This window comes from Sminthopsis crassicaudata, chromosome 3 (genome assembly GCF_048593235.1).
Source record: "Sminthopsis crassicaudata isolate SCR6 chromosome 3, ASM4859323v1, whole genome shotgun sequence".
In the NCBI taxonomy this organism is placed as follows: domain Eukaryota; kingdom Metazoa; phylum Chordata; class Mammalia; order Dasyuromorphia; family Dasyuridae; genus Sminthopsis; species Sminthopsis crassicaudata.
Window position 1 is genome coordinate 655455210 of NC_133619.1, and position 11224 is coordinate 655466433.

An 11224-nucleotide genomic window follows, 5' to 3' on the forward strand; every position below is an offset into this window, starting at 1 on the left:
TATGCCTTTAACTCGTTCAGTTATAAAATATCAAACTTCTCAGGGCAAAAGAAACCCAACTGAAGTCTCTTCCCACGCTTATATCAGTTGCATTTCAGAAGATAACTGCGGATTTTATATATCTGTTTTGTAGGCTGGTTGTAAGAGATCTTGGGAGTTTTAACATTTTCTTTTTCTTTTGGTGAGTGTGAAGTTACTTGCCCAGGGTCACAGTTAGAAGTATTAAGTATCTGAGTCAAATTTGAACTCAAGTCCTCCTGAATTCAGGGCTGGTGCTCTATCCACTGTGCCACCTAGCTGCCCCAGATTTACAATTTCTTAAAATATAACTAAATTCTTTTTTTGGGTCATGGATTTTAGGAAATCCACTTCTCCTTGATATGTTTTCTTGGTTGGTTGATGTACAATTTTTCCTAGTTTTCAATGTTTGACCTTGTAATATTTTTTCATTTTCTCAAAAGATCATTGATTTTAATTGGGTATATTCTAATTTTCAGGATATTTTTTTCATTCAGATAAGATTGTATACTTCATGTGCCATGTTGTTCATTCACTCCAGAATTCATCCTTCCTTTGCTCTCATTAAATGTCAGTATTTAACATTCATGAGGTTAATTTTTGTGGCTTCTAGCCACAGCTAGGGCAAGGTAAGATAATTCTAAGATAATCAACTTAATTCATGTTATTTGGCAATTTTCTCTCATGTTTCAAAAACTAACATTATTCATACAATTATTTTTATTCTGATTTTCCTAATTTTGGAATTTAGGGAAATATTTTATTAGAAATGCTATTCTACCACTACATAGAATTCCCAATCCCTCTATTTTTGTCCACCTGCATTTTGGATTTCTTTCACAGGTTAATTGTATACTATTTCAAAGTCTGATTCTTTTTGTAGCAAAACAACTGTCTGGATATGTATACATATATTATATTTAATTTATACTTTAACATATTTAAGATACACCCAGTGAAAGAATTCTGGGAGATGAGTATGACCACTATATAGAATTCCCAATCCCTCTATTTTTTGTCCACTTGCATTTTTGATTTCCTTCACAGGCTAATTGTATACTATTCCAAAGTCCGATTCTTTTTGTACAGTAAAATAACTGTTTGGACATGTATACATATATTGCATTTAATTTATACTTTAACATATTTAACATGTATTGGCCAACCTTCCATCTTTGGGGGGGGGGGAGAGGAGGGAAAAAAATTAGAACAAAAGGTTTGGCAATTGTCAATGCTGTAAAATTACCCATGCATATATCTGGTAAATAAAAACTATAAAAAAAAAAAAATTTTAATGAAAAATAATTTTTTTTTTAAATCAAATACTAAATTCTTATCCCCAAGTCTTTACTTTTCACATTTACAAATACAAGATTGGAATTTATATGTTATCTCCCTCATATGGGACATCTATCTCAATGTGTCACAGGAACCCATTCCACTTAACAGTAACTATATGTTACAAAGCTCGCTGATGTGGCAAAGTGGTTTGTGCAAGACTAAGCGAGGATACAATGGGGTGAGTTTTTCTGGAACTGTAGCCAACTATGGCACTCTTCTGGGGGGTCAGCTTCCTGAAAAGACCTCATTTTCCCTCAAACCCATAAACACAATTTAGCAAGATAAAGTCAAAATGGAGACCTATGACACATTTACAGATATTTTAAAAGAAAATTATAACATGTAACATATTACTTATCACACAGATGGAAAGCCAAAGAATTTAGGAATAAACAACAGAATGTAGAAGAAAATTAAGTAATAAAAACAATTTAAAGTCAGATTTAAAAAAAAAAATCTCGTCATCATTAATGATTGAGAAAGGAGATTAAAACAATTGCTTTCCCCCATTACAAAGACCCTTCTTTGGATACCAATCATGGACTTTCAGAGAAAAACTGTATTTCCTGACCTTAATACACAATATAAAATTGCAATGTCTAATGAGATCTATGCTGTAAGAAGAGGTCTTCCCTCATTTATTAGATTCATATATTTCATCTGCAGCAAGATTTCTACACAGAGGATGAGATCCAACTGAAAGCTTTTGTGCAAATACATTTTGTATAATGTTTCTTCGAAGTGTGAATATTGTAATTTATAGTGACCCTTATCTTCCAGGTAAGGGCAATTCTTCCTTACACCTTTTTAAGTCTTCTGTGCACTCCATATCCTCAGATGTAAACTCAGAGATGAACTTGGGCTAAAGACCTTCCTGTGCCAAGTCCATAAGACACTTCCTTCACAAGCAGAAAATCCCTGCTGACTAACAAGCTCTGTCTTCCATTTTTATGTCTTTATCCATGATTTCAATCTTCTAGGAATTTTCTGGAGGCAAATCAGGAATGAAGTGAGCCAGAATGTTTTTCCACATGGATTATATGATAGAGATTTTACATGTCTAGTCAGGGACTAATATCTATTAAAAACTTTATCATGATCCAGACACTTAAAAGTTTTTCTCTAATGTGCACTCTCTGTTGTTAAGCAAGATTTGAACTTTTGTCTAAAATTTCCCATATTAATGAGGTTTCTGTCCAATGTGGATTTTCTCATGTTTACCAAGACTTTGGCGCCGTGTGAAAGTCTTTCCACAGTCACTACATTTGTAAAGCTTCTCCCCAATGTGGATTTTATCATGTGCTATGAGACAATTTTTGTATTTGAAAGTCTTTCCACAACACTTACACTCATAAGTCTTCTCTGCAGTGCGGATTGTCTGATGGTAAGTAAGACTGCTGCGACTTGTGAAAGTCTTTCCACATTCATTACATTCATAAGGCTTCTCTCCAGTGTGGATTCTCTTATGGATAGCAACATGGGAGCGTTGGGTAAAAGCCTTTCCACACTCATTACACTCATAAGGCTTCTCTCCAGTGTGGATTCTCTGATGTGCATCAAGGGTGGAGCGCTTTGTGAAAGCCTTTCCACATTCATTACAGTCATAAGGCTTCTCTCCAGTGTGGATTCTCTGATGTGCATCAAGGGAGGAGCGCTTTGTGAAAGCCTTTCCACAGTCATTACACTCATAAGGCTTCTCTCCAGTGTGGATTCTCTGATGTGCATCAAGGGAGGAGCGCTTTGTGAAAGCCTTTCCACATTCATTACAGTCATAAGGCTTCTCTCCAGTGTGCATTCTCTGATGGACAACAAGACAGGAGGGATATATGAAAGCCTTTCCACATTCATTACATTCATTAGGCTTTTCTCCAATGTGGATTCTCTGATGTGCATCAAAGTAGGAATGGTTTGTGAAAGCCTTTCCACAGTAATTACATTCATAAGGCTTCTCTCCAGTGTGGGTTCTCTTATGGATAGCAACATGTGAGCGTTGTGTAAAAGTCTTTCCACAGTCATTACATGCATAAGGCTTCTCTCCAGTGTGGATTCTCTGATGGATATCAAGCTTGAAACGTTGTGTAAAAGCCTTTCCACAGTCATGACATTCAAAAGGCTTCACTCCAGTGTGGATTCTCTGATGTTCACAAAGATTGTAACTCCGTATGAAAGCCTTTCCACATACATTACATTTATAAGGTTTCTCTCCAGTGTGCCTTCTCTGATGGTTCGTAAGATTGGAATGAGATGTGAAAGTCTTTTCACATTTGTCACATTCATAAGGCTTCTCTCCAGTATGGGTTCTCTTATGTGCTTTAAGATAGGATTGCTTTGTGAAAGCCTTTCCACATTCATTACATTCATAAGGCTTCTCTCCAGTATGGGTTCTCTTATGTGCTTTAAGATAGGATTGCTTTGTGAAAGCCTTTCCACATTCATTACATTCATAAGGCTTCTCTCCAGCGTGGATTCTCTGATGTTCATGAAGAGTGTATCTCCGTGTGAAAGTCTTTCCACAGTCATTACATTCAAAAGGCTTCTCTCCAGTGTGGACTCTCTGATGGACAGCAAGACTGGAGTGACATGTAAAAGTCTTTCCACATTCATTACATAAATAAGGCTTCTCTCCAGTGTGCATTCTCTGATGTTGAGCCAAGTTGGAATAACATTGGAAATCCTTTCCACATTGATTACATTTGTAACATTGTTTTGCTGTGTGAATCCTCTCATGTTTAACAGGAGAAGATCTCTCTCTCAAAGTCTTTCCATGTTTCTTACATTCATAAGATTTCTCTCCAGCATGGATTCTTTGATGCTTGACAAGGGAAGAGAGTGCAGTAAAAGCTTTATCACATTCATGACACTCAGGGGTCTTCTCTTCAGGATGTATATTCTTATCTTTAGCAACATGGGAACTATTTCTTAAAGCTTTTTTGTGTATATTCCATTCACAAAGTTCCTCTCCAATGTGGTTTCTTTTGTGCTTAGCAAAAACAGCCCTGTATTCACTATATTGAAAAAGGTCTTTCCACGAGATAATTTTCAGATTTGCACTTATCTCCTTCATATCAAACTGTGTCTCTGAATCTGAAAGAAACAAACACACATGGATAAATATACCTTCTAATAATGGCTGATAATAAATCATTGACTTTTAATTTCTCCAGGCAAAAAGTTTTCAAACTGAAATGGACAGATTCATTTTTAAATACTATTAGGTCACACCAATAAAGTGATTCAATTAACAGAGTTCCACACACAATACAATGACATTGGACCCCCACAACAAAGCTGAGACAAAGGCAAGTTGAAGGTTCTCATAATTTAGAAACCAGGCTATAAGCTCTGAATGTCTGAGCAACCTGATCCAAATCCCTGCAGCAGAGATTTAAACTGGAACCTGGTAAAGTAAGCTTCTCAGTCTATTATACTACAAAGTTGTTCTCCATTTTTCTTCCAATGCTGTCTTTGAAATTCAATCTCAGGCAGCACCTAGCTGTGCACCCCTGGGAATATGCTTCTTTGTCTCAGTTTTGCTGTAGAGTGAAGCTAATAATTGTACCCACTTACCCAAGTTGTTGTGAGCATCAAAAGAGGTAATACCTATAAAACTCTTGGCCCACAGTAGGTACAATTAACTATTATCTTTGTTACTATGATTTTGATTCTCTCCATCTCAACTTTTCCTTCATAAACTTCCCTTCCCCTCTCTCTTTATATGCATGTCTGTTGAACATGATGTATTTCCATAACCCCCCCAAAAAAACCAACCAACTAAACAAACAAACAAAAACACTTTCCTTTACCTGGATTAGCTAAGAATAAGTTTCATAAGCTGTTTTTTATTCTCAAACCATCTCCAAGTTTTTATGCTGGATTTAAAACTTCTTGACAGCATCTCTTTGCATACCCAGGACTTTATGCAATGAACAGAACAGGTGCTTAATCGGTTTATTGAGTGATTAGTTCACATTACCCAGGGCTGGTCACATCACCTAAACCTATCTCAGTGCTTGCATGCTGGGCCCTCTGAAGTGCCAAATGTATGTTTCCATTTCTTTCTCTTTCCTTCTCCCTCTCACCTATGGATAAATCCTATAGTGAAGATAACAAGGGCCTAGGGCTCCTGGTGCTGTTATGAAATAACCAGGAGTCTTTCCCTCCATATCCCTAACCTAAGGGAAGCTGTCAGTTATGGAGTGAGTGACTTGGATTTAAGTGAGGGAGAGCTGCCCAAAGTCACCGGCCTCACTTTCCCACACACTGTATCCTTTGGCCAAGTACAGATCAGGATTGCTGCAGATAGCTCTGGATGCAAATGGCCAGGGGAGTCCTGGGCCTGGTTAAGGTAAGTTTCTTGTGACTGAGGCTGCACTCATCCAGTGACAAAGAGCAATGAAGGCAAAGAATCTCCTCTCTCACCTGGGCTAAAAAAATCTCAATAAATAAAAGGGAATGAATGACTCTGGGAAGAAGCTCAGGGTTTCTGGCCAAGGCAGAAATGTTTGTGATTTACACTCAATCTAAGTCAATGAGGACCCAAACAAAGAACAATTGGGGTTTAGCAAGGGACCTATGGGTGGTCAATGAGATTCAGACTGATTTTGGTTTATAATAGAACTGATAAGGTTTGTTCCTTAAGAAAGGAATCAGAGCAGGTAGGTGGCACAGTAGATAGAATACCAGACCTGAAGTCAAGAGGAACCTAGTTCAAATCTGTCCTTGGACACTTAATGCTTCTTAGCTCTGTGTCCCTGGGCAAGTTACTCAAGGCAGGCAGGCAGGAAGGAAGGAAGGAAGGAAGGAAGGAAGGAAGGAAGGAAGGAAGGAAGGAAGGAAGGAAGGAACCTATCCAGGGATAATTCAGTGGTGAGGAAAGGGGGAGAGAAATGCTTTTAAAAGCATCTGTAGGTAAGAGAATATGATATCAAAGGTGGACAGAAGGAAGCAAGGAAAGAAGGAAATAGGCAAGTAAGGAAGAAGAGAAAGGAGAGTGAAGTGAGGAAGGGAGAGAAGGAGGCAAGAACAGTCATCCAAGTGATTGATTCCAGCTTGTGCCCAGCTTTACTCAGAGGATGTTATCTGTCCTATCTCTCTATGCTTATCTGTAGCCTGCAAAGGATGGGGGGTGGGGAGGAGAAGTGCACAACACAGAACAAAAGGAAAACTACAGGAAAGCAAAAAGTGAAGGATGGTTCTGAATACAATACCTTTCATTTATGGTTTATGTAAATTTATTGTTACAGATTTTGAATCCTCCCTTATGTTCTGCTGAACATAAAATATTATTTTTAAATTATTCTTTTTCTCTCTTTTTCTAGTTTGTTTTTAGTTTTAAATAAATATAAAAAAAGTAAAAAAAAAAAATGCTTTTTGGCTTAAGGAAGGCCTAAGAAAAGTCATATTAGACAGCCTGAGCCCTCTTTATTTGGTTGTATATAGTTTGATGGCTCCAAATTTCCAACAAAGACTTCCACTGGGATCCTTGATTCTTCATTATTAGGGAACTGAAAGGCCTTGGAGTACAAGGCCCTCATTTTACACATGAAGATACTGAGGTTCAGAGATTCAGAGAGATGCTAAGGATCTTACTACTACAAGAGTCTGAAAAGGGATTCCAAACCACTTTTCTTGTCCCCATGCCCATCACATGAAGAAGCCTCCTGGGATAGCAGCCTGCACTTCAGCTTGCAACTCACTCACCAGGACAGGAGTTCCTCAGGCCTCCTCTTTCCACATGGGAGAAGAAATCTTCTCTGGGAACTGGAAGTCCTGGGGAAGGGGAAGATAGTGGGTGTGAGCCTTGAAACTTGTCATTTATTCCTCATTGGAACAAGGCTGGGGTGTGAGGTCCACTGGGTGGTTCCAAGGACAACTCAAAGATGGTTTTCAGGGTGCTTATTGTTAAGGAAAGAGGGCAGAGGGGAAAGGAGGCCAAATGAGCAATCTGGAACCAGAAGATCCTGATTTTGCTGCTTCCTTCACAGCAAGATGGCCATATCCCACAGCCTCAATTTTCTGGATTTTAGAGGCAGCTGGTAATACAGAGAAAGGAGCACCAGGCCTGTAGTCAGGAAGCCCTGAGTTCAAATTTAAATTTAGACATGTCCTGGCTATGTGACTCTGGGCAAGTAATTTCATCTTTTTGCTTCAGCCTCCAGACCTGAAATTGGGGATAAAGATGGCACCCAAGACAAAGGGTTTTGGTGGGGATCAAGTGCAATAATGTGCATGAAGGAAGCTTTGAGCATAAGGCCTGGATCCCAGCAAATGTATGGAAAGACCTCCTCCCTTCCCTTTTTCTTCTGTATCTGTACAGGACTTTGGGGGATGTATGAAGGAAGAAAAAGGGCCCACTTGCTAAACTGGGGGTTTATAAATTACACCAGGGGCAGTGAAGTAAAATTTTATTTTTTTTACCCAAAAGAACATTGCAAAGACAAAGTTTCCCAAGAAGAAGGGAGTTCCTTTCATTGCTCCTGTTCAGTGAAAAAGGCCAGGACCAGTTTTCAGAAGGTTTCCAGACAAAACTTCCGGGTTACACTCGTACAATGCAAAGACCACTCATAGAAGAATCAGGCAGCAGGAGGACTCTGTCTCTTAGGGACAGAAGGCAGCCTTTGGGCCTTTCTAAAAACTGTTAAAAGCCTGCAACTCTACACCCCAGGGAGGGGATGGTGACACCCCTGTTGATGCCATTCCCAGAGTTCCAAGGGAAGCGCTCCTTACCCAGGGAGAGCAAGTTCTTGGCATTCTCCAGCATGACCTCCTTGTGCAGCTCTTTCTGATCTGGGTCCAACAGACCCCACTCCTCAGGGCTGAAGTTCACGGCCACATCCTTGAAGGTCACCAACTCCTAAAATGCCAAGACCCAGAGGACATAATAGTTGAAGCATGATTCATAACTGACCTAATCTAATGCTCCTCAATTTTCAGAAGGGACCTGAAGTACGGAGAAAGGGTCTGCTCAAAGGTGACAGCCCCTACAGGATTCATAGCCAGCACTGAAACCAAAGTCCCCCAAAGACCAGTGGAATAGAGAGAAACACATTTTATATTTTCTAGTGGAATAAAATTGAGAAATCTCTTACTAGGAAATGATACTGCCTGTGCAATGAGGAAAGTTATGGATTCTATCAGAGAGAGAGATGGGGATTTTTGGAGGTGAAATCAGACAGTGCTATGTTAAGAAAATGGCATGAAGTGTTTGTGTGAAGCTAGTAAGTATTATGTGTTGTACAGCTAAAACATTTCCATGATCACTGAAGAGGAAAAAAGATCCTGTGAATTTTGCGAAGGCCATAAATTAAGTCTAGTCCAGATGAAAACACTATCCTTCCCCCCAAATAATATTTTATTTTTGGAAATTTTTCCAAATGCAAGTACAGATAGTTTTCAACATTCATTTTTGTAAGATTTTGTGTTCTAAATTTCAGAATCACACACTTCTTAATGGATCTGACCCAATGGTCATCAATTTACAAAAGTGTGAAGTTCGAGCTAGCTCCCTGGCTGCCTCAGGATCAGTCAAAGTCAGGTAAGCAAAAGTCCTTGGTCTTTGGAGGGAGAAAAGAAAGAGATGGACAAATTGCCATAAGCTCTCTACCAACCTTGCTTCTCCTAGTCCTGCTGCAAAGTGAATTTGGCTTGTTTCACTCCACCCTCTAATCCTTCCTAAGATTATCTGCATATACCAAAAGATCCAGCCAGCAGGGAATAGTGAGAAGGGCCATTTTTCCAAACATATGCTAATAGAATCATTATCTAATAGGTAATTAACCTTGAGTGCTCATTTGTCAGATTCAAGAACACCTTTTAGAGTTCCAGCCCTTTACACAAAAGCAAACTAAAGCAGAGAGAAGGGAATTTACCCAAAGGTCACATCTTGTATGAGAATACTTCCCTTTCTAAAGGCCTGTTGCTTTGACCCAAGCAATGGTAAAGGGGGAGAAAGGCAAAGTATGAGCTGAGTATGATGGAGTGATTCTAGAAGTACCTAATTGCAGTTTTGGGGTATGGAGGGGTCTCAGGAGATAAAGAAAAAATGGAATAAAAGAAAATCTACCAGGAAGCAAAGAAACGCTGGATAGTTCTGATCCATGGGTAGCATTTATTATGTAGGTTTGTTTTATTGAATCTGCTCATGTTCTGCTGGTTACTGAAATTTTTTTCTTCTCTTATTGGGTATTTAAGGTTAAAACAAATTTTAATGTGGGCTGCTAGATGGGGCAGTGGATAGAGCACTGGCCCTGAAGTCAGGAGAACCTGAATTCAAATCTGACCTCAGATACTTAATACTTCCTAGCTGTGTGACTCTGGGCAAAGTGACTGAACCCTAATTGCCTCGGGCAAAAAAAATTGTAATAATCACAAAAAAGGTAAAGACAAGAAATTCAGAGAGATTTGGGAAGATCTATGTGCCCTGAGGCAACAGGAGCTGAGCAGCAGCAGGGGGACAATTTCTGCTCTGCTACCAGCCGAGGAAAAGACAATAGCTGGGAAAGCTTCCAGGATTCTACTCCAGATAACAAGGTCAAGGGTTTCCAGGAAAGTCAGTGGCTACAAAAGGGAGCTTGGCCACAGGACACAGAGGCTAGAAGGGGTGTGTGTGTGTGTGTGTGTGTGTGTGTGTGTGTGTATGTCTAGTGGGGAGATAGTACTGATATCTGCAGGATAGACACTGATGTGTGAAGTGGTCACCCTTGTCGGGGACCTATATTGAGGGAAAATTTAAAGAAACATGTGGGGGCAGCAACTGGAGGAAGGGAGTTAGTGCTCAAGATGCCAAAGGGACAATGAATCAGTTTAAAATATAGTAGAGAGGAGGGCAGTGTTGCTATTACTGCATTTACTTTCCTGCCCATTTTTGTAAAGGATCCACAGATAAGAGAGATGGCTAGCCTGACAGACAATCCTCCAGATTTGTGGAAATGGTCTCTTGGGCGGATGTTGCCCACATTTGTGGGCAGAATACACTCACCTGGGGTGGGGCTCTGTGGTTTTCAGAGGCCATTCCCTCTGGCTCCAGGCTCCCTGTTTGGGCCAGGCCCTGGTCCTCTTCAGGCTGCTGAGAGGGAATGATTATAACTGAACAGATGTCATTTCCTTCTTTTCCTGGAGGTCTGAGGTCAGCTAGTCTACAGGAAATTACAGAAGGTGAGGTTCCATGGAAGTTACTAAACCCCTGGCCCAGCCCTTAGGGCAGAAACCCCAACCAACAGGGGGAGGGAGGCTGAAAAGAGGGGCAGGTTTAAAAATGAAAATGGTGGAGTCAAGATGGGAGAGAAAAGGCAGGCTATTGCCTGAACTCTCTCCAGTTTCCTAATGATGGGGGTTGAGGTCCCTTTAAGATTCCTTTCTGATTGCCCAACCCCCACAGCTGACCTTGATTCACAAATCCTGGTGAAAAGCACCCCTTTGAATATCCGGGCCCAGCCCCCCACTATCAGCTCAGCTTCCCCCAGCCCCCACCGGATCTGAGCTAACTGAAAAGCCCACCAAGAACTTGGGGTACTGCCAACAAAGCCCCTTTTAGGTATAAAAGAGCCAAATAGGAGCTCTCTCTTGGCAGGAGCCCTACCCCCCAATGCATGGTATCCTTCTGGCCATGTGGGGGTTCCTGCCCGCCCAGTGGCCACCTCTGGCCCTGGCTTCTTTCTAACTGAACTTTACTTCCAAATTCCTACAATAAACCTTTTATTTATCGATCTAGGTTTTCGGGCCTGTAAATTCATTTACAGGGGACACTGCACCTCATGGAATCTTTGCACCAACATACGGGGTTCCCCCTTTCCTTTCTCTTTATCACTAAGAAATAACTTTCAATTAAGAATGGAGTGACAGGACCTACAAAAGAATGGTGAGAAAC

General features: G+C 40.3%; 1 protein-coding gene across 1 annotated transcript; it reads right to left on the reverse strand.

Annotated features, from left to right (window-relative positions):
• Positions 1-397: 397 nt before the first annotated feature.
• On the reverse strand, positions 398-10414 carry LOC141564714 (uncharacterized). Its single transcript, XM_074307565.1, has 4 exons — positions 10337-10414; positions 8086-8212; positions 7060-7128; positions 398-4443 (listed from the first exon to the last, which is right to left on the reverse strand). The coding sequence occupies exons 1-4, from the start codon at positions 10367-10369 to the stop codon at positions 2540-2542; spliced, it is 2133 nt and encodes a 710-aa protein (XP_074163666.1). The 5' UTR covers positions 10370-10414; the 3' UTR covers positions 398-2539.
• Positions 10415-11224: the final 810 nt, after the last annotated feature.

Excerpts from the sequence above, each read along its gene's own strand:
- LOC141564714 (XM_074307565.1), bottom strand. The coding sequence starts at position 10,369 with ATGGCCTCTGAAAACCACAGAGCCCCACCCCAG. Across the intron at positions 7,129-8,085 it reads CAAGAACTTGCTCTCCCTGG|GACTTCCAGTTCCCAGAGAA; the intron begins GTAAGGAGCGCT and ends CCCCTTCCCCAG. Across the intron at positions 4,444-7,059 it reads CCTGAGGAACTCCTGTCCTG|ATTCAGAGACACAGTTTGAT; the intron begins GTGAGTGAGTTG and ends TGTTTCTTTCAG.